Source organism: Euphorbia lathyris, chromosome 3 (genome assembly GCF_963576675.1).
Source record: "Euphorbia lathyris chromosome 3, ddEupLath1.1, whole genome shotgun sequence".
Classification (NCBI taxonomy): domain Eukaryota; kingdom Viridiplantae; phylum Streptophyta; class Magnoliopsida; order Malpighiales; family Euphorbiaceae; genus Euphorbia; species Euphorbia lathyris.
Window position 1 is genome coordinate 108455198 of NC_088912.1, and position 24885 is coordinate 108480082.

A 24885-nucleotide genomic window follows, 5' to 3' on the forward strand; every position below is an offset into this window, starting at 1 on the left:
GTTACCTAAAGTAGCATGATGACAAGAAGTTTCAACCCTTGAGTGTTCAAGGGTCAAAATGATCCATAATCATTTATGATTGTTTAGTTTTAGTTGGAGTTGACTTATTTCTGTATTATTTTGTAAGGATACATTCGGGTACCAATTTTGGCCCCGGTCTTTCTCCTTTACATAGAGGTAGCAAAGGGAAGACTAGGGAGATCGAATATTTTGTTTAGAACAGAAAAGTCACTGTTTAGGCGATAGAAGAGAGCTCCAATGGAGTTTCTGAATGTAAAAAGAACTTCTGATTACTCAGTGCTTGATATGAGTGAGTAATCCATTTTGAATGGGCACGACCAGTCCGGGCCGGTAATGTAAGTCTTATAACTTTTGCAATGAATATGTAGTATTTTACCAATGATGTGTTGATGAGGGTTTATATTTCTGTGCTTCGGCATTTATGCATGTGATAGATGAATGTTAGGACACTGCTTGCATCTTCACTGATATCTCTATCAATCTCGCAACCTCGAAGCAGACATGTTTGATGGTTGAGTCAAAGGTTTTCTTAACAGAAATGCAGCTTTGATCTTAATGCAAGAAAGAATGTTCCTTTGGGACGCTATTGGTTCTAGTAAATCTTATAAACTTAAGAACACACGAAAGTTGACTTAAGTGGGCATTAAAGCTGATACATTGACTTCATTGGTATTATCACTAATTCGTTGGATTGTTGTATGACCTTGCACTACCTGTTCGGCAGTGCTTAGCATGTTCTATCTTTTAAACTGTCATCTATTTGTCATATCTTTCATAGAATTAGCACTCTTTTCTCTTAACTGACCAAACTCAAACAATCAACCCTACTAAGAAGATACTTTTACACACACATTGTTCAGCAATGATTTTCTAATATAATTTTGGATCTCAATCCCTGTGGAGACGATACTTGACTTATCATTTTATTACTTGTATCTAGTACACTTGCTAGAGTCTCATCTGAGGACAACAATGTTGCTTGAAGAAGCTTTCTAGACTGAAATCTACCATACCATGGTATTCAATGGAAGTTTAAAAGCCAACCAAGTTTTAGGCTAAGTTATTTATGTTGACTAAATTATAATTTTATAAGGAGTGGATATGTAATTTGAGGAACTAAGAAAAATTGGCACAAACCACTTTTTTACTCAATTTTAATTTTTTTCATACAACCTCATACCAAATAGAGACTCTTATATATATATATATATATATATATATATATATATATATATATATATATATATATATATATATGGGTGAGATCCAGCGTGGCAATAGCTTAAGTTGTGACAAGAAGTTTATTGTGTGACATAACAAAACTACGTAGTTTTGATGATAATTAAAAAGGGCAAGGTGGCAAATTGGTAGATAAAATGAAAGAGAGGATAGAGAAAATTGTTTTATTTCTTTTCTTTAAAATACATTTTCCCGACATCTCTAACATCGTTTTTTGAAAATTTTTATACTATTAGACTCGCCTAAATTAGACAGTCATTTTAAGATCCCTGAAGCTCAAGTAAAAAAATTTCCGGTGAACGGAATCCGGGTGAGCGTTTTCCGGCGAGAAACAAAGTGCACAGAAAATTCTCAAAAACTTCCAGAAAATGTAAAACATTATTCTAAGAAACTTTAATTCTTGGGTCGAAACAGGATTTCTTACGGTTTAGTCCCCATAAAACATTTTTCTTAATTTTATCCATTTTACATGCTTCAACAATTTGTTGGGACTATACCGTAAGAAATCCCGCTTCGACCCAAGAATTAAAGTTTATTAGAATAATGTTTTACATTTTCTGGAATTTTTTGAGAATTTTCTGGGAACTTTATTTCTCGCCAGAAAACGCCCATCCGGATTCCGTTCACCGGAATTTTTTTTACTTGAACTTCAGGGATCTTAAAATGACCGTCTAATTTAGACGAGTCTAATAGTATAAAATTTTTCGAAAAACAAGGTTAGAAATGTCGGAAAAATGTATTTTAAAGAAAAGAAATAAAACATTTTTCTGTTGGAACAATGCAAGTATTATGTTGGAACAAATGGTACACTGATTTGGAACAAATTGTACACTGATTTGGAACAATGTAAGTAGGACAAAAAACGTACCCAGAAAATTATCAAAAAATTCGAAAAGATGTAAAACATCATTTTAAGAAACTTTAATTCTTGGCTCAAAGCGAAATTCCTTACAGTTTTGACCCAATAAAATGTTGAAGTATGTAAAATAGATAAAATTAAGGAATAAGTTTTATTGGGACTAAACCGTAAGAAATCCCGCTTCGACCCAAGAATTAAAGTTTCTTAGAATAATGTTTTACATTTTTTGGAATTTTTTTAGAATTTTTTGGGCACTTTTTTTCTTGCCAGAAAACGCCCACTCGGATTCCGTTCACCGGAATTTTTTTTACTTGAGCTTCAGGGATCTTAAAATGACTGTCTAATTTAGACGAGTCTAATAGTATAAAATTTTTCAAAAAACGAGGTTAGAAATGTCAGAAAAATGTATTTTAAAGAAAAGAAATAAAATAATTTTCTGTTGGAACAATATAAGTATTATGTTGGAACAAACGGTACATTGATTTGAAACAACGTACGTAGGACAAAAAACGTGTCCAGAAAATTATCAAAAAATTCCAAAACATGTAAAACATTATTTTAAGAAACTTTAATTCTTGGCTCAAAGCGAGATTCCTTACAGTTTTTACCCAACAAATTGTTGAAGCATGTTAAATAGATAAAATTAAGGAAAAAGTTTTATCGGGACTAAACCGTAAGAAATCTCGCTTCGACCAAAGAATTAAAGTTTCTTAGAATAATGTTTTACATGTTCTGAAATTTTTTGAGAATTTTTTGGACACTTTTTTGCTTACCGGAAAACGCCGACCCGGATTCCGTTCACCGGAATTTTTTTTACTTGAGCTTCATGGATCTTAAAATGACCGTTTAATTAAGACGAGTCCAACGGTATAAAATTTTTTGAAAAACGAGATTGGAAAAGTCGGGAAAATGCATTTTAAAGAAAAAAAATAAAACAATTTTCTCTTTCCTTTTATTTACAAATTTGCCACCTCCTTTTGGTTAATTACAAAATTGGTCATTGTCACACAATAAAGCTTGTCACATCATAAGAGATGTGTCACACCTGATCTCTCATATATATATATATATATATATATATATATATATATATATATATATATATATATATATATATATATATATATATATATATATAGCTTAAACCATTTAACTTAATTTTGAACCACATGCTTGTCCAAATAAACATCACAAATATAATCTATACCCTACACCATATATTAGTCTATATATCACATTATTGATCTATTTTCTTCACTCAAAATAAATGCATTTTTGACTTATGCATTCAAAGGAAGACTTCTCTCTCTCATCACGTGAACATGCTCAACATTATCCTTTTTTTTTAATTCAAAATTAAGTTTAATATTTTAACAATTTAACCACACAACACATTCATTTTTATTGAATTATGTGAAAAAACTGAAAAGAACAATACATTCATTTCCAATATCAGTCTTCAGCCTTTGTTGGTCAAGCATAAATTGAATTATGTCAAATCAATAATGCTATCAAATATGGTCTGAAATGTGGGCACTAACTCCTTAATTAATCGCTTAATACCAATTGAAAAAAAAGTTATAAACTTTATTCTTCTTCAGATCAAAATTAAAATAATTATGCTAAAATTGACATTGAGGACTAATATAATAAAAATTGATGTTTAGATATAAACTCGAACGTTAAACTTGGATTGATTTTTAGGTATCAACTGAGTCATTTTTGAAATTAGTTGGTATTAAAACTGAGTGAATCTGAGTAAATTTGTCAAAATTTACCAATTGGAGTGTTGGCCAACTTTATGGACCTTTTGACTCTTAATTCAATGCAAATATAGACTAGAGATGGGGATGGCTACTGTACCGCCACATACTTGGTACTATCTGATCCTAATGGAATTATCGGTACTATATATAAAAGGGATATACCATGAGTATGAGCTTGAATAAGGAGAGTTATTAGTTAGTGTTTATGTCCCCATCTTCTTACCATTCTTTGCCTTTTTGTATTCGTTACACATTGCTACGGGGAACCACCATTAGTCCTCGAAATAAATTTAATCAAGTCCTATTTATGGGAATATGTTCAGAAACAACATTAGTCTAGGAAAAAAATACAATATGATATAATATATAAGGTGACAAATAATTAATACTTTATATCCTCTTAGAATCTTAAGTACAAGCTTATTTTTATTACAGAAAAATAAAAAGGAAAGGAAACACTAGCTTAATTTTGACCAGGAGGGGGTGGAGGACTATGGCCAGGATTAGATCCTGTTGGTGGGTAATCATCCAACTCTTGTAAATTTTGCATCCAATCTTCCACCTTCAAAAAAAAAAAAAAAAAAGATAACATAATAAAATGTAAGTTGAAACATCTAAAAAATTAAATATTAATAGGAAAAATTTAAGAAAGTGTATAACATAGATAAAATAGAACTACTCTATCTACACATGTAAAAATGAATCCCGATTTTGGATCCGGACTAACGAGTGATCCAGACGAACCAGAAACCCATCAAACCCTGTCGAGTGAGAGGTAGTAAAGCAGAAAAAGTTAGGATCCACATATACTATGCATTTAAACTTTTATCTAAGCCACTGCGTTAATCACTATTTCATTTATTTCTCCCAATCAACTTGGCAATTTCTGAAAAATATATATCTACATATATTGATACTAAAACTTAGAAGATTTAATAGCATATAATCAATAAAATCTAAAAAATATACGTGGAGGGCATTGTTGAAAGAAGACACATCTTCAATACCAGAGGCTGTAATCATGAAGAGAAATGGATGATGATACAAAATTAACATAATCAAATTAATTATTAAGATAAGATATAAGTTAAAGAGTAAATTACTTGATGAAGGGGCAGAGTTGAGAGAGATTATAAGGTGAGAAAGAAATAGCAGAATTAGTAGTTGATGAACAAAAGTCTTGTTCGCCATATTTTGGAGTGGTGGGGTCTGGTCTGTTCTAGTCTGGGATGATGAATTTATATTGCAGATCGCAGATCGAGTTGGAACAAAACAATTAAAACTCCACCAAACACATTTCCTTTTATGCACTATTACCTAAAGTATGCTTTCCTTTTTGGCTTTCTCCATGAACACATTTACAACACAATGTACTGGCTTTCCTTTTTGGCAATTTCAATTTTTAGTCTTCATTATCAAATTGAATTTCAAAATCGTCACCCATCCTTAGAAGTAGTAAATATTTCCCATTAATTCTTTTTACAATTAATAAAATTAGCATCAAAATCTTGCAATGATAGACTATATTTTTATGTAAAAATTAGATTCTAAATACCATCATAAGTGTATAACTAATACATATAAAAAAAAAAGTTGAATATTCGAACCTTATGGACATAAGAAAAAAAAATATATAAAGAAAACCATTTTCATATTTTTTTCTCAATTATCAATTGGAACGTTTAACATTTCAAAAAACAAGTTTTATACAGGTGTTGGACCCCATATTTACATACAATACAATCATATCAAATTCTAGACTTATTTGATGATAAAATGAGGAACAATAGGACGTGAATTTGGAAAAGTGAAGAATTAATGATTTTTATAAAATATTATTTAGGATTAATTTGATAATTCAAAAAATCACTTAGTAAATTGCCAACCACTTAAAATATTCAATTAAGTTAAAATCAGTTATTTCAATAAGTCAAAATATTTAATTTAATGTTTTAATTCAAATATTATGAACTATTATTTTTATAGTCAGTATTTTATATTTTTAGTATTTATCAAACAGTTACATCATTTCATAGATTCACCCTTACAATAGTTTTAAAAAAATTATTGCGAGCAAAAACACAAATTATTTAGATATAGAAGTTCACATTCCTGATTTTCTGCTCTTAAAAAAGTTCACATTCCACAAGTCATTTTCCAATATTTTTCCGGTCAACTCGATTTCGTTAAATAAAAAATAATTTACATTGTTTCAATTCCTGACATACCAACTTCGATCCCAAACTTTCGTTTCACCCAAACTCTTATCTGAAACCCAATTTTAAGCCATTTCATATCCAGGAAACACCATTTATTGCTATCATTTATTTGCATATTAATCAGGTGAAAACAGAAAGAATGTGAAAATGCTAGAAACCCGCAAACAAACAAAAAATTGGAAAACAAGAAAAAGGTGAAAACCGAAAAAAAATATCAAAAATAGAAAAACTGAAGAACCTGAAAAATGGTAAAATCGAGAAAACTGAAAAACAAAAAAAATATATGAAAAGATGAAAGTATGTGAAAATGCTAGAAAAGCCCAAACACAAAAAAAACTTAGAAAACGGTGAAAACACGGAAAAAAATGTGAACATGTATAAACACTACACATATTAATTGTAAAAACAAAAAAAAAAGGAAAAACTTGAAAAATGAGAAAATGGAAAATAGTGAGAGAGATAAAAATGCGAAAAATGTTAAACAGTGAAAAACAGTAAGAGCACAAAAAACATGAAAAAAACCCTAAAAATGAAAACAAATAGACCTTTTCTTTTTTCGTTTTTCATATTCATTTTGACAAAAAAAAAACAATCCTTCATCTACAAATCATTATAAGCACGATTTTTTTTTTTAATTATAACTTCTAATGTTCTTAGATGTCATTTTAATATAAAAAAAATTACAATTGTTTTCCTTAGGTTTAAAATCAAATTTTTTGCATAACCACGTTAACTTGCCAACACAAAATGACCTAAAATATACAATTGTATATCTTTCTATATTTATAAATTTTACAAGTACCACAGTTTATATATTTACACATGATTTCGTATTTTTTTGCAGACACAACTTAAACATCTCATATTTTTACATATCATTTTTTTTATAGATATAGTAAAATTGCAATTAATTTATGAAAACAATACACAACCCAACATAAAATTACTGGTGAGTTAAAATTTGATTAAATAGATTTAGAATCAAATTTGATTAACTCAGTCTGATCTAAGTGAATGACCAAATTCAAGTGATCATCAGGGTCCATATAAACACTACTCTTAATACAAAAATGACATTGAAATTTTAAAAGTATTAGTATATTCTATATTTTTAAATTGTATTACTAAAAGAGTTTATAAATTTACACATGAACGAAAACAACATAGAACTAATTATATTTGACCATTTTTTTTAATTGGATTTACTGATTTTTTTTTTTTCAACCAAATGAAGCTACCTACCAACTAAACCTTATGAATATGATTTTTAGAAATCATGGAAACCAAATCTTGTCCAAGTGAGAATATTAGGTTGGTTCAATGGACCAAATCCCCTCTGATCCAAGTTTCCATATATAAAAACCAAATTCTTCTGTATACTTGCAATTGAATATTTTTTATCAGATCCTCTAAGATTTTCAGTTTTACTATATATATATATAAATATCCCTCCAATTGGATAACTTAATGCAATACACTTGTCTATGGCTATGATTTTATCAACATGGCTGTTCACATACAAGCCCAACATATACAAGTTAATTACAAAAATACCATTCCAAATCTCATATATAAACAATTGATTCATGAACAGAAACCCTAGCTACCCAAATCATATATATATATATATATATATATCTTCACCAACATTGTCTTCTTTTATTAAGAAAGTCTCTTTTATTCTGTATCTCAGAAAATCACACTGATATTAAGTTGTATTTACTTAAAAAAATGGGGGATTTCTCTATCAAAATCATCAAATGAACAGTGGCTTTCACTTCTACAAGAGTAGTCGCTTGCTTGTGGTTTTCCAAGAAAATGTAAGTATACAAATTCACTGATATTCTGTATCCCATTGCTTGTATATTGTTCATTTGATGCCATTGGAAACCGTGTCTACAAATTCCTTGTATTGATTTTTAGTTTGTTTTTCTAATCTACCCAATGCTCCTAAATTTAATATATATGTATGACTTTCCAATTTGAACTGTGGAATTTGTTCTTTTGGCTTCTAAAATTTGCATATTTGGGAGCAGTTGCAATATGGTAGAATTGGTGTCTGAGTACATCATTGGGGTTGTAAACTAGATTGTTTAAATTTATATCATTCCTTAGAGAGAGACATGGAGAGATATGTAACGTTATGGCTATTGAATTTATTTATTTTTAAATCAAAAGAAATGGAGAAATTTGAATAGATCTACCTTGGAATATTTAAGAAATAAAAAGAAATTTGAACATATCTAGAATGTTAGTGAAAAATCTGAATCAATCTCCAAAACACATGATTTTAACTTAGTTAATTTTGTGTAGCAAAAATGACATTGAAGAAACATGAAGAAAGTCCTTGTGAAGATATGAGTGCTTCAGCGGATCTAAGAAACAGGAAGAAAGAAAAAGTATATTCTAGCACTGATTGCAGAATGTCGCCGGCGAAAACACTTCTTCTTACAACGAATATGATAAGAGGTTTTGAATTATTTATTTTCTGTTTATGTTAACTTGACCCCTTACATTTAGATTTCCACTATTTAAATGAAAAATGATTAAGTTTATTTTTGAGAACATTTGGTTTTATTGATTGGTTCATTATGTTGTGAAGTTATATGAAGAAATCCCTTTGTAAAATGCTATTTATTTTCAAAAGTTGATCTATGGTGTGTGCTAAAGCTGTGGTCCTTGTTTCATATTGATGAAATAATAGAAGAACATTGATATTTTGGTTTTGCTAATTTTTTTTATGTGTGTGTGTTGCTTAAACTGTTTAAACTTGGTGAAACCCGTTGTATACGACATGCTTCGATCTGTTATGATTAGTTCAATAAGTTTTGCCCTTATCCTCTTTTCTAAATTATGGTTGTTTAACTTGTCATCGGTCAACTTCATTCCTTATGGTCATCTTTGGTAGCTTTTGTTTTTGTTGGTGTAAATTGAGAAGCTAGCCTTCAAAAGATTAATATTGTAAAAAAAAAAAAATTTGAGCACTTGAGGAAGTCATGTTTAGTTCTTGTGAGCAGCATTTAGTCCCTTTGGTCTTGTAGTTATCCACAATAATATATAAAGCTCCTAGCCTATTGGTTGAGAGCTTACATATGATCCTAGAGGTGAGGTCATGGGTTCGAATCACATGGGTGAGGTGGGTTGAGAGTTTTTCTTTGTCTTTAATGTAATTTTCCTTTGTTTAATGTAAGTGCATTGCGCACAACTTTTATAAAATATATATATAATTGTTTTGTTTTGCTTAGTATGTTCATTTTTCCTTTTTAAATTATGACATCATTAGTAATTTAGAATGACGTATAAATAGGGTACATAATTTGTGTGGATGGATAGATAATGTTTTTGTGGTTTCAATTAACAATTTATTATTTTAAATTAGTTAATTCTAATCCAATTAAAAAAATGGCTTCATAATGCATCAACCCAACAAATTCATGTGGTTTTTCTATTGCGTTTATGGGTCCCATGTGATTTTATTCCCTGTGTTAATGGTGACATTTGAAATATACAACAATATATAATATGTGGAACGATTTATATAATTTTTGGATTAGAAAGGTTATTTGAGTATATGAAATTCAAGTTTCTATGCATTGAATGATCTCATGGCTTTCTTTGGCATTGTTCTGTTGGTTGCAGGAAGAATGCAAGGATTTGCATCAAAGAATAAGAGATGGTTTACTTAATGGATAGTTGTAGATAGACTATAAACTATCTTACTGCGTCAATATAGTGCAGAACAGTTAAGCTGCTTAGGCCTGGTGCTACTTCAACCGTTGAAGTTCAACAACTACTAGTATACTGCTGCTTTAACTTTCAAATTAGATACAGAAACCAAGGGCTAGCAATGGTGACAGAGAGCACTCATCTATGCTCTCCCTTAAAAGAAGAAGTATGCTGCCCAGAAATTTAAGAAGAATTATGCCAAAGCTAATTGAGAGAATAACCTACAGAGTATACTAATGGTGTTTATATAATCATGTTGAACTGAGAGAATAACTTCCTGCTAATTGTACAGATGCATGAATGGGCAAAGTGACAAAAAGTTTACCTTATTTTTGGTAGCCATTGCTGGTGATGACTGTACTTTCCTTATTTTTGGTGTTTATATAATCGTGTTGAATCTTTACTGCCATAATAAAAGCTATGGTAATATGGCAACTTGTTTCTCTCAATTGAACTTTTAAAATGAACCTTTAAAATGTAATATTTTAGCAGTTTAACATTTTTAGAAGACAGATATATTTTCCTCCTGTGTTATATCCAAGTCTTTGGAGATCCTAGCGTGATCCAAATTAAGACCTAGATTCATTTTGAATGTTATAATGCAATCTACAACATTAATATCCAAGTCTTTGGAGATCCTATAGCGTGATCCAAATTAAGACCTAGATTCATTTTGAATGTTATAATGCAATCTACAACATTCAAAATAAGACACAACCAAAGAGGGAAGAGAGAGGAGAGAAAAATAAGAAATTAAAAAGAGATAGAGAAGATGGTATATTTGATTTTTATTTTTTATTTTGGGGTTTGTTTGTGATAATTAGATAATAAAGGGTCAATTTATAAAAATAAATAAATATAAGGACCAAATTAACTCTTTCCCCTTTGACTTTTAACACCGTTAGTCAATTTGGTATGTGTTTGCTAATGGAATGAAATACATGGTACCACTTTGCAAATTTTAAACCACATGGGTGTTGTTCGAAAATGGGTGTATATAAGGACCAAATTAACTCTTTTCCTTTTGACTTTTAACACCGTTAGTCAATTTGGTATGTGTTTGCTAACGGAATGAAGTACATGATACCACTTTGTGCACCATGTTTCCTCTCAAGGTCTTATTATGCATTTAGTTGAAATGCATTTAACTTCATTTGGACCTGATGAAAATTCTTATTTGAGCCTAGTTCAGTGCATATGTAGATTATTGGCTCACAAATTAATTTTATTATTCATAATTTGCAGAATGACAACTTGCTGTGATTTATACCTGCACTTTGGTGGCAAGTGAATACTAATGCCCACAAGGCATTACATTGGTGGTAATGTGGATATTGAATTCAAGTTTGACATAGATTTTCTCAGCTATAAAGACATCAAAGACAGATACATTGATGACTTAGGGTGTAAGGACATTCAACATCTATATTACTTAGAGTTGGGGAAGTCTTTGTCTGATGGCTTAATGTTAGTTGAAGGTGATAAAGACATAAGATCAATTATAGGTCATGTTACAGAAGGTAGAGGAACTGAAGTACATATCTATCAATTTGAGGTGAATGATATTCCATTTTATGAGCATGAGAAAAGCATGCAGCCTAATAGTCATGTGAAATCAAATCGCGATAACAGAACAAACGATGAGATTGTTGAAATATTTACACAATCAAATGCAGCTCCTATGTTAGACGAATTGGATGAAATAGAAGCAAGCCAAGTGGATGGAAATATTGAAATTCATACTGAATATAGAGCAGAATGGAATTCTTTTGAGATACGGGAAGCATATGAAGGACACGGTGGTAATGAGGGCAGTGATGATAATGAAGAAGATTATGATAATGAGAAGTATGAGTCTGATGAAGTTGGTGTTATAAATATTCTGATGGGAAATGAAGCAGCTATTAAAAGGCTTTGTTTAAATAAGAAATTCACTTTCGAACTTGGTCAAACATTTGCAAATGCTAAGGCCTTTCGATTGGCTGTCTCCAAATATTCAGTTCAAGAGGGATGTCCATTAAAAGTGATCAAGAGTGATAAAAATAGAGTTAGGTACCACTGCGAACCTACTTGTTCTTTTAAATTATATGAATTGTGATGAATTTGTGGTTAGGACATTTGTCCCAAGTCATCATCCAATTCCCTCTTGTCCAATTTCCTTCTGATCATTTGGACATACGTCCCGGCCTCTTTGGATAAGATAGCCTTCACTTCAGGAAACGCATTCGTCTCAACATAACTCGGGACCTCCTCTCCGATAATAGGCAACCCCGTCAAAGCCACTACATCACGTAAGGTGATAGACATGGGACCCAGCGGAAGGATCAACGAATTACACACCGGCGACCAATAATTCAGCACCCCCTCCAGTACATTCACACAAGGAGTAATTTCATGACGGGTCAGACAAATAAAGTCCCTAATGCCAACTTGGTTCCAAACACTCGCATATCTCGGCTCTAAGGCGATCTACAAGGTCATTCCATCCAATGTAACAGCGAGGAAATATCAGCCCTTTCTTACTTGCAGGGAATTGATAAGTTTTTCTATGGAGGGCTAATTCGGTGGAACTGCTCATGGGATATGGGGGCAAAGGGGAATTATTCGCAGAACAGGGCTAATAGTAAAGACACTATCCTGAAATTGAAGTATAAACACGATCAATTAAAGCCTATCGATGCTACCTTCAAACACATGATCAGGAAATTGCAAAGTTCATTGAAAATTACCTCCTACAAGCCAAGTGTTATGCCTAAGCGAGAATCAGTGCGAATGGTGTCAGAATAGGAACACGCAGCTGAGACAGGCAGACACGAAATTTCAGCAATACAATCCCATTCACACATGGTAGTTCTAAAAATTCTCACATTAAATTTCAATTCAATTTATCATCTTTTCAATGAATATAATTCTACATATACAAAAGCAAAAGAAAGAGAGAAAGAAAATATAGAAGGAAAATAGCTTGCATACCCATGTTTGAAAAGATTGAGAGTTTGATTCCAAATGCTTCTTGAGCTTTGGGGAAAGAAACAAAAATAACAAAAGAGGAAGAAGAGTGGTAGATTGATTAAGATAGAGAGAGTTCCTAGGCAATTCAAATTCTAAAAATCCTGCAGGATTCTCTCTCTATTATCTTGATAATAATAAAAAAAAAGGAGAAAAAGATATTTAATAAAACTTCTTTTATGCATAAATTTTATTTTTGTTAATTCATTTATGCACAAAAGAGGGGGGCAATTGTTGGCCCAAAATGAATAAATTTTATTATATATATATATAATGCTTGTTTGTCAATTTTAGGATATAGTTTTCATTGTATCTAGAAAATAAGAATGATAAAATAAAAATAATAAATACATTCGTAAATTCATCCCAAATACGCGAGGCGTACATCTTCATACGCAGGGCGTACTCCACACATCCAAAGGCGTTTCAGGATCAGGAGCACATTTACGCGGGGCGTGCATTTCCATACGCAGGGCGTATACCGCGGATCCGAAGACGTTCCACTTCAGAGACTCATTTACGCGGGACGTACCCTTCCATACGCCACGCGTAAACGTCATCGACAAAACGCGCAAGCTTTAGAAGCCCTGATACACGGGGCGTATCCTCTCTTCCGACAGCAGTTGGAAGCAGTCAACAGCAGTTAGTGGGAGTTGAAGAAGTTAAGTTAGTTGGTGATGTGGCAAGTTAGTGGGAGAGAATTTCAAGGGATAGTTGGTGAATAATTACCAAAATGCCACTGAATAATTACCAAAATGCCACTCCAAAATACTATAAATAGACCCCTCCCCTTCATAAAAAAGACACTCAATCCAACACAACAAAACCCCTTCCTAAGGTCCCTTCCAATGCTCTCTAGTTCTTAGTTCTAGTTCTTAGTTCGTAAGTCCCTTTGTTCTTAGTTCTTCAAGTTCTTTCTTTCGTTCTTCGTTTTTTTCTTAGCTTCGATTCCTCTTTTAGCTCTTCTTTAGCTCCAATTAAAGTTCCAATAGCCTCTTTCCAAGTTTTTCTAATTCAATTTAGTATTCCAAGTCTTTAATTTGCTCAATTCCTAGCTAGAGCTCTGTTTTCAAATCGATTTTCCAGATTCGTCCAATTACTTTCGAAGCCCGATTGCGTCTATTTAAACTCATTTTTTGCTTTCAATCCCTTTGACAAAGTTGTTCCTGACGTCTTGAAGTTCAATCTAGTATATTTATTTGCCCAATTCCGTGCACAGAAACTCTATTTACAAGCCGATCTGTCCAGCCCAAATCCTTTTAGACATTCTGTTTCCAGAATTTTCCAGATTCGTCCAGTTATTTTCAACTCCCAATTTTGTGTACTTAGCATCCGTTTTAGCCTTCGATCCCTTATAGAAGTTTGTTCCTGACCCTCCCGAAGTTGAGGGTTAAATCTGCCCCATTTGCCTACCAACACATTGCCATTGCCAAGATCATATACCGTACGGGCCCGACCGGTTGCAGCTCTCCTAGGACCTCACACCGACACCAAAATTCAACATCAATCCGAGATAGCTATTGTGGCTCCAAGTTTGTTGTTGAATTCCAATTTATTTTAATTGCATTTCAATTCCTTGTATTTGATTTGTTCTTCCAGTTCAATTGAATTAGCTATATGTTTAGTATAGAAGTTCTTCAATTGTAATTCATTTTCAATTTCATGCTTACCTCAAACACATGTATTCAAACCTTGATTTACATCAATAAAATACCGATTTTTCACCAAATCTCGTGTTAATTTCGCACCTTCAATTTCTTTACTTTTCCCGTCTTCAATCTATACGCTTAGCTTAGATTAAAACAATTTATCTCGCAAAGTTTCTATAACGGCACGAGAGACCCAAGAGGGTCTTTTTCAATCCTTACGTCCCTCGCCAATCGTTTCGTTTAGAATTCAAGTTTTGGCGCCCAAATTCCATAAACTTAACCATTTTAATTGAGAGGTAATCTTCTCTGGCACGCTCGCACCCTAACCACACTTGACAAGGTTGAAAATTAGCATATTCGCAAAATATCGCTAACAACTGGTATCTCTAGTCTATCTGCAACCGTCGGACAAAGCCATTCGCCGACCCAAAAATTACGGTCTAATTCCACGCCAAAAATCCAGCGAACCTGACGTCTCACATCATGGTATAAATATGAAGATCAAATAGAGGAGTTCACCGTGTAGCACTTCGACCACCCATTAGCATACAGAAAACATCTTTGGATAAGCCGTGCAATCGGATTTCTCCCTTAAGGAGTTATTGAGTCTTGCATAAGAAAGAGAAATATAAATATAAGCAATTAATACTAAAAAATCACCCTTTTGGTATGCACTAGGAAGCAAAAATCATATTCGCTATGTCACTAGTTAGGGAAGCATATATTGGAAAATGGGACCCATCCATCTAAGGGAAGAAGAAGATAGTGAAGTTCGAACTAGATATTGTCAAACCATCTATTCTTTAGATTCTAAGATATGTGGAAGACACATTTCACATGCAGCTTACATTTTTTAGAATGAGCTGACTAATTGATTATATTTTAAGTAAGTTGGGAAAGGCTATCATAACATTTTAAAAAAGTGGGGGTTATCAGAATACTTTAAAAATTTAAGATGTTGATCAAAAAAATTGGACAGGTTTCAGAAACAAATGATGTATTAAGCCCCTTAACTTACTAGGATAACTCTCACATCTTTCATACAAAAATTATTAAATTTCACATTATTCAGACGAACACGGATAGAGATAGAGGCACAAAGAATACTATTTCTATACAATATAGGATACGGAAAAGTGAGGAAACATATAAATATTAAAAACATTGAGGCAAATTTATAAATATTCAAAATACAATATTATATTAAGATTCAAAATCAATTAGAACCTTAAACTCTCATAATCATCAACAGGTCCTGAACTAACAAAAAATCATCAATTGAGCCACCATTCTAAGCAAAAATCTTCAACTGAGGCCTCGTAAAAAATCATTCAGTTCAACAGTTTTAGACTTTCTTCCCCAAATCCATTTTTAACCAACACATAGATTATTACAATCTATATCAAATAGTCACAGTTTCTGATTTTAGGATATGATGAAGACTCAATTGGTGATTTTTGCTTAGTTTAGAGACATAATTGATGATTTTGATAGGTTAGGGTCCTAATTGACTTTGAAGTTTTAGTTTGGGTACCCAAATGGGTGTAATGCCTTTTAAGTTTATATACACTAAAATTTTTATAATTTGTATTTTTGGCATTGGAATTATTAATGTGTATATGGCAAAAACAACCCACCCATAATTAAAAAAAAAAGAAAAAATAGAAAATTTGAAAAAAATAAATATACAAATCTTTTCTAAGCCATACTTCCACATGTCTTTCATTACCAAACAACCCACGTGTCCTCAACCTCATATCAATTCAGTTTCAGAGGAAAACAAAAAGTGGTACAGAAAATTGCATCTCCTCAACCTCATATGAAATTCAGTTTCAGATAAAAACCGACAATAAGAACAAAATTTAACAAAGCAAAATTAATATGGCATCAGCCAACCAATTTCTCATCATCATGTTATATTCAAAATAAACCAGAAGTACAAGAAGAAATATATAAAAATAGATGTTCTTGGATCAGATTTACCATTAATAAGATAAACAATTAGTGCTCATAAAATAAAAGACCCAACTTTTATGGTCATGGTCAATTTTAATTGCTTGGATTCACTGGATCCGAAAAACCAATTGGCATCAGGAATATTTAAATGTTTCATTATACTTCTGACCTTGCTTATGATTAATCAATATAATGGTACGTAACAACATAAAAGGGGATTTCAGTAAGTTCAAACACGAACCACTTAAACCAAGTTCATGATGCCAAAAATACCAATTTAGGCCAAAAAAATGTTATATTAAATAATAAAGAAAATGAACATGATTGTTTATCCATTTTTCTTTAAAGGATTTGTAAGTCTTCAATAAAAAAAATATTTGTGATTCAAAAAAAAATTAATAAAAAAAATATTTGTGGTTTATTTAATATGCAAAGTTAGACAAGCCTTCATTATTAAGTAAGTTGAAAAACTGAACTTTTTAATTGCTTTAAATCGCTATCTCTTGAGGTAAATTAGGACAACAATGTTTTTGAATGTGAGCTGGCAAACAGTACAAACTATAAACTATATATGTTTGCAAGTTTTTAAATCAAATGATTGTGTTTGCAAAAATATTAAGCCATAATTTCTTTTTACTTTACCCTAAAAATAATATAGTTGTTAATTAATGCCTGCTTGTAAATTATCTCAAGTGTTTGATCTTTAATTACTTAATTTTTCTTCATCGAATTGAAAATTAATTAAATTTGTAAAAAAAATAATATACCAGTTAAACTTAGAATATGTAAAATACTCTATAAACCAAGAAATTATCCTAAAGAAAAACATATGGTGTATTTTGTTGAGAGCAGATTTTGTTTCTAAATATTTATCTAAAATTTGAAAGTAACTCAAATATCTTTATTGTGTGTGATATTGTTGGATATGGACATTAATATCTTACCTTACTATTTCATTCTATTTGTTTTTTTGGGAAATGGACAACAAGAAAAACACTTATCTCGTGATTAACTTCTAATTCACATGATGTCTCTCACCTAAACTCTATGCTCTCTTAGAATAGAATTTGTGTATAAAAAGGCGTTGATAGAGTAATTCCGGTATAAGAAAGTGTTTCACATTGAATTAGAGAAATGGAAAATAAGGAAAAGAAGCCTCATGTGCTGCTGGTAATATTCCCCGGCCAGGGACACATCAACCCCGCTCTTCAACTAGTCGAAGCGCCTCCTTTCCATGGGAATCCATGTGACCTTTTCCACCAGTGTCGGTGCAGAACGCACCATGTCTAAAACCTGTATTCCTCCTTCCTTATCTTTTGCTTCCTTCTCCGATGGCAACGATGATGCTTTCACACCCGTCCAAAATTTTGAAGATTACATATCTGGTCTGAGGATTCACGGCTCTGAAAGTCTCCGTGAAATCATAAATAATTCTTCATTCACTTGTGTTGCTTACTCACTTCTTCTTCCTTGGGTTGCTATGCTGGCTCGGGAATTCAACCTCCCATCCGTGCTTTTCTGGTCTCAAGCTGCTACTGTTTTCAACATCTATTACCATTACTTCAATGGTTTTAGCGACGAACTAGAGAAGAATATCAGTGATCCTTCTTTCTTGTTTCGTTTCCCTGGATTGCCGCCTTTATCTAGCCATGACCTTCCTTCCTTTTTCAGTCCTTCTGATACCAACAAATATGCTTTTTCAGTCCTGGAAGAACATCTCCAGATCCTTGATGGAGAAACTAATCCAACAATTCTTGTCAACACCTTGGACGCATTAGAATTGGAGGCCTTGAACTCCATCAGCAAGTACAAATTGGTGGGAATTGGGCCTTTGGTTCCTTGTGGTTCTGATTCTTCAGTGAGAGGCGATCTTTTCAAATGCCGAACTTCCCATTTTTGCATTGATTGGCTTAACTCAAAGGATGAAGATTCAGTTATTTACATATCTTTTGGAAGCATCACAGAAGTATCAGAGAGGCAAATGGAAGAGATGAGGAGAGCATTAATAGAGAGTGGGCGTCCATTCTTGTGGGTTATAAGAGAGAAATCGATGGAAAAGGTAGAAGAGAATGGAGTGATAGTGCCATGGTGCAGTCAATTAGAGGTGCTATCAAATCCAGGAATAGGTTGTTTTTTTACCCATTGTGGTTGGAATTCCACAACAGAGAGCTTGGCTTGTGGAGTCCCTATGGTAGCATTTCCGCAATGGACTGATCAGTTAACAAATGCTAAGCTGCTACAAGATTGTTGGAAAACTGGTGTTAGAGTTACTCCTAATGAAGATGGGATGGTTCCGGCTGAAGAGATAAAGAGGTGTCTCAATATGGTGATGGGAGATGGAGAGATGAGAGAGAATGCCATCAAATGGAAGGTTTCAGCAAGAAATGCTTTTAAGGAATGTGGTTCTTCTTACAAAAATCTTCAAGATTTTGCTAACTCATTGTTTCATCATTTTTAGAGTATTTCACCTATGTAGGCTAAGACTAATGGCCATAATATTAAATAAATGAATAAATAAAATTAAAGTGATAATCAACTCGTGGGTTTAATTTAAATTTCCATTTCCCTACAACACAACTCAAGATCGTTAGATCTTTTATTTGAAAGATATGCACTTTCAATGATTTTATTAATTTTAAGAAGTAAAGACCATACAAGTAAATAGACTAAATTTTGAATTTAATGATGGTGATAAAATGTTTGCCTTTAAAAGCAATTGAACTATAAGTAAATAAGATATTAATTGTTGCTTTGCATTAGCACTAGTTCTCTCTTTATGCTGTTGTTTAAAATGGGCCGGGAGACAATGATAAACGCCAAACCAAAGAAATAGAATTTACACTAAGCAAATGAAAAATGTCTATATTACTTTAACCAAATGAAAAGTATAACTTTGATTGTTAACAAACATTAGACCTGCATCCGTAAATAATGACTCTTATGCTCTACGTGCTCTTTAAAAAGGGTCTCATAAACATATCCTGAGTATAAGGGTAGTTGTCTTGATAACTCATATATGGTCACATTGCATTTAATTGAAGTTTTGTTAAAATTGATGTTTGACATGGGCTGAGACAGGTTGGTTCCTCTGCTTGTCGGAACCACCATGGTCACCAGTAGTTTCGGCCTCCGTGTCTCTATAAAATTTGAGGTGTTGTGGTGTTCCGGCCCTCCTGTTTCCAAGAAATTTAGATCGGGTGCTGAATTAGCACCCCAGAATTGGCTCAGGTCCTGTTAGGTTTTATCTAAATCCAAAATTCTAATTTTTTTGGTTTGCTAGGCTTTCTCTAAATCCAATTTTTTTTTTTTGCGTCTTAGACCCTCATTAAATCCAAATTTCTAATTTTTTTTGCATGTTAGGTCTTTCTTAAATCTAAATTTCTATATTTTTTGGCCTATTAGGCTCTCTCTGATTCCGAATTTTTTACACACCAAATGTAAAATGGACCCCCCAACATAACAATTTTGTATTGGCCACTGTGTTTGATTATGGTATTGATGATTACTTCATTTACAAAACATAGACTAGGTATAAGTTGATTATTTATATAAATATACCATTGTCATTTGGCTAATACATAAGGAACCTTTCAACTTGATGTAAAAAATGTGTTGGCCCTAAACTTGCTTAAAGTTGAAATTTCAATGAACTCCTTGTAAATGTGGCAATCTATCTTGATGCTATGATATTTACAACTTGTATGCGCAATATTTAGACATCTTCTAAGTTAACTGACAAAATAAAGATTAGTTCTAACATTGTAACTTGTACAGTTCCAAATAAAGCTTAGTTCCAACATTGTAACATTACACTTGGAACTGTTTGTTTTAAAAATCGTATCAGTTATGTTCATACGAGTTGATAAATTTGCCGTCTTCAGCTTGTGTTACTCTTGGTTGTATGAGAAAAGCTCCATTAGATGGGTGTGTCCAAAATTTGGTGAGGAGGATTTTGGTGCAGCTTCAACAAGTGAAGGAGCTAGAGTTAAGAATTGGTTTCTTGAGTTAATTCTTGTCTTTTTACATTTTATATTTGTCAATTAAGTATGAAGCTGAATTACTACAATATCATCTTAAATTTATCTTTTCATTATGTTTGAAGATTCTATTAGTGGTGGAGATTGGATGGCTATCTTATCCATTGTTAAACATCAAATGTTTAACTCCTGATTATCCTAATTTTAAGCACATTTCGGGAATTGTGAATGCACTTGGTTGTTCACCTATGCTTGAGAGATTAGTTATAGATCAGGTAATGTTTGTTGGAGTCAGTGTTAACTTCAAATTTAATTCAAGTATAATTATGGTGTTTTTTGTAATTTATTTTGATTTTTGACCAGCTCTGTGTAGAAACTTTTGACTATATTGCTCGGCAAAGTTTTACCATTTCGCGTTCTATGAAGAAACTTGTATAGAAAATGCAATGATATACACTTTTTAGGCGTAGAGTTTAAAGAATAAATGATTTAAATGAAGCCATTAGAAATGATTGATGTGAATATAATATTAAGTTTCTGATTTCATGACAACTCTTTCTCCAGTATCATGCGACTGAAGATATTGACTTGAATAATTTTGAGGAGACCTACTTGGATTCAAATGGGATTGCTTTCAATTGCTTGATGTTGCATTTGAAGACTGTAGAGATTAGTTGCCTCTTGGAGACTTACAGTCAATGTAAGATTCTACATTTTATTGAGTTTCTACTCAAAGAATGCAAGAAAATTAGAAAAGATGGTCCTGACATTACATGGTGAAATGGACTTTCGGTTTAAAGTTTCTAAAAAATTGTTAAGCTTCGCAAGGTGTTCTCCACATGCCATTTTAGACTTTCGGTTATAATCTAATTTGATAGTCATATACAGTCTTGTAAGTTTAAAGTTTCGTAATTTTTTGACATTTAATGGTGGTCGTTGTGTTCTGTATATTTGATTCCGATCCTATTTGAACCCTTTCACTTAGTGAAAATATGTTTTTGCTTTTAGTTGATCTAATGGTGCTGTGTTCTTTTTTTTTTCTTGGTAAGTTCAAATTATTTTTCTCCACCTACCTCTCCTAAGGTTCTAACCGAGAACATGTAGCTGTAAACATTAGCTGATTAATGCCAGCTCACCCCATGGGCGATGGTGTTGTGTTTTGTTGTAGCACATAATATTTCTTTTATGTAAATTGTTTTTACATGCAACATATCTTAATTCTGGTAAAAGCTTTCTATTTATAAAGTTGAATTATGGGGTCATTTGATGGTCATAAGTTGTCACCTAGTAAAGTGTTTCGAAAGCTTGTAGCTTAAGTGGATAGTGGTTTGGTGATTAATACGATTAGTAAGGATGATGGGGTGAAGGATCTTCAAAATCTGATTGCAAAACCATTTAGAAGTGCGGATATTATGGCTAAAGTTGCTTACTTTGTTCCTTTTTGGTTTTCATTCCTTTGACATTCCTCTTCCCCGGGCTTCAAAATTTAATCCTTGATGGTCGGGTTGGTGCAACTTTGCACAGTTTTTGTTTGTTGTAACCTTAGGAAGGATATGAAAGTGTGACATTCATGTCAAAAACTTTATCTTTCACAAAGATATATATATACACTGATAAATCTTTCAGCTAAGAATCCATCCCACACGACTAAATTAGTAGTGAAATTCTAAAACACAACAATTATCAAATTAAGTTCACTTGCAAGTCAAATCCAATCTGAGACAGACTCATCAAATATCACAACATTGAATTCACCAATGTTGAATAATAGGAAAGATGTATGCCGAAACCGAATAATAGTCTGTGAATTCTCTCATCCACTTCGAACCCAAAGCTGACCTTCACTTCTTACAATCTGTACTTGCCATTTTGTCCCAGTACGGACCTTCAAGCATTAGAGTCAAAGCATCAACTCCACTCTTGCCTTCCAAGTTGAGTGATACCTGTCATATACACCAAATAAACACATTCTTACTACTATTTAGTTCTTAAACATATATTTTGTATCTTGTATTCGACATGTGCAGAAAAGCAACCTCAGTAGTACACAAAAGGCTAAAGTACATGAATACATGTCTCTTGTATAGTAGCCGTTCCCACCAACGAAAGATGTTCGAAATTATGCATAATTTAGCAAATTTAAATTTGCACGCAAAATTAAACCCACCCAGGATCAAGTCTACTCAAACTTCTTTGCATCAGGAGCCCAATAACTTTATTTATTATTTAAAATCTAAATAGCCAAAATACAAACTTGATGATGTTACATAAATCAAACTAATAATTTCAAATGTTGCATTTGGAGAAGAAATACCTCATGATCATGCATCTTAGACAACGAAAATTAAGAAAACTTGGTGTCCGCTAATAGCGTAATATAATACTTAATCGATAAGTTAATTTTGTTGAATAATTTTCACCTCATGATCAGAAAGCCGACTAATCAATTCAAATTTGAATTCGTGCTAGAACCGAAAGGAAACAAAAGTTGGCATTTCTTCATTCTTGGTATTGGTTCAACAATTATTGAAGTACATTAACATACTCTAATGGACATGTTAATAAATATTCCAAACCAACAGCAACGGCAGAGGAAGAAGATTTAATCTCAAATCAAGGTTTCTACAAATTGTAATGCTAAGAGCATCTACCGGAACGAGTAGTTCAACAAGGATTCTATGCGTCAGAAATTGATAACTTCCACTATTTTCAATTGGGATTGTTGTTCATATGGTATATTCAGAAAATCTATCTTTATACCAATCCGATTCAAAAATATTAACCCGGCTAAACAGAGCTAACAAAAGTCTAATCAGTTCCTTAACCGTATCAGCAACGGTCTTCTGCTTGAGCTTTCTTCTTACTCTTATGTGGATTTTTATTGTATATTAAAAATTTCCTCATTTACTGACTGGCAGCACGAACTATCACTAGAAAACGTCGAATTCTTTGGCTTGAAGCATTCGTGGCCCATAAACCCCTGCAATTCGACAAGCAATATAGAGGATTAGTAACTTTTCGACAAAATAAAATGTAACAAAGGCCTCAAATTATGACATGAATCTTAAGAACAAGAAAAACATTCCGGAAACACATCCGGTTATACATGACATCAAAGATGAAGTTTCTCTATTTAGATGGATATAACTACTCCATCTTCGATTCAACTAAACATGATAAAGTTCATATATGTATCTACAAGGAACAAATAATGTCCTCTTGTCGGTCATCATAACAAACTCAAGACCCTTCACAAGGGGTGCAGGTAATGGCTTATTTGACAGTCTTAGAAGCATATATTCAGAAACACTACAATAAAGGCTAACATAGCAAGAAATAGAAAGAACATATTATAAAGAAATAGAAATCTTACCCCATCTTCTCTTATTGTTTGAGGAGGCAAATTAGATGAGTTACTCTAATTTCCTGTATGGGAATTTAAAGTCAACGAAACACATCCTTGACTCTTTGATATGTTTTTTTTTTCTGCAAACGAGGTTTTCTTTTATGACTGTTCCCCTTATAATTGTCGTTCAGCTTATCTGGTGAAGGCATCCTCTAAAAAATTCTCCAAGTGTCCTATCTAGGGAGAGGAACTAAACGATAATCCACCAACTGAACTTGCAGTTCCTTATCGTCTTCATTCTCTCATCATTTTCTGTGTTAGAAAGGATAATGTTCGCCGGCCACATTCTGCAATCAGTGCTAGATATCTTTCTTTGTTCATTTGAGTGTCCGTGAGATTGCTGATGCAATCACATCTTGACATGAATTTTCTTGTTTCTTAAAATACAAATAGAAATACAAATGAAAGAAAAGACCTAATGCAACTTATACTTGAGAAAGTTCCATTGGGAACGACTTAATGCAGGGAAGCTTTCACCAAATCATGTAAAGCAATTGGCATACTATACCTAATTATTCATGGTTGCTGCCTATGGTTAATCAAATACCATAACAAATTAGCAATATGCGAATATAATTAAAATGATGAAATCAAGGTAATTAGAATTAGCAATATACCTAATTATTGATGGAAGAAATTAGAATAAGCAACTCAAAAACATATTAATTCAAAGGATTGTCAAATAGCATAACAATCGAGATTAAATGGAAGAGATTAGAATTCAACAGCATCCATCTTAACTCAGAAGCATCTTAATTTAATTTAAGAAATTAGAATTCAATTAAATGGAAGAAACTCAAAAGCATTTAATCATAATTAAAATTACCTACTTGCTGTGTGAATTGCTAACAACAATTGAAGAAAGGAGGAAGTTGATTCAAAGGCAGAAGAAGTGCAGAACTTAACGGCAGCCGCAGGTTCAGGGTTTCGTTCCGTCAAGATCGTTCTCTGCCTCTCTCTCTCTCTCTCCCCTCTCCATATCACAGGTTCAGGGTTTCGTTCCGTCAAGATCGTTCTCTGCCTCTCTCTCTCTCTCCCCTCTCCATATCAACATCGTA

The 24885-nt window shown here is 32.5% G+C and overlaps 1 protein-coding gene and 1 long non-coding RNA gene across 2 annotated transcripts; one reads left to right on the top strand and one right to left on the bottom strand.

The window, feature by feature from the left end:
- The first annotated feature begins 17570 nt into the window (after positions 1-17570).
- LOC136224364 (phloretin 4'-O-glucosyltransferase-like) lies at positions 17571-18980 on the top strand. Its single transcript, XM_066012687.1, has one exon. It carries the CDS (start codon positions 17679-17681, stop codon positions 18900-18902), a length of 1224 nt encoding a protein of 407 aa, XP_065868759.1. The 5' UTR covers positions 17571-17678; the 3' UTR covers positions 18903-18980.
- A 3919-nt stretch (positions 18981-22899) lies between these two features.
- Positions 22900-24647, bottom strand: LOC136223874 (uncharacterized). Its single transcript, XR_010686176.1, has 2 exons — positions 23795-24647; positions 22900-23401 (listed from the first exon to the last, which is right to left on the bottom strand). It is a non-coding gene; the product is annotated as an uncharacterized lncRNA (long non-coding RNA).
- Between the last annotated feature and the right edge of the window lie 238 nt (positions 24648-24885).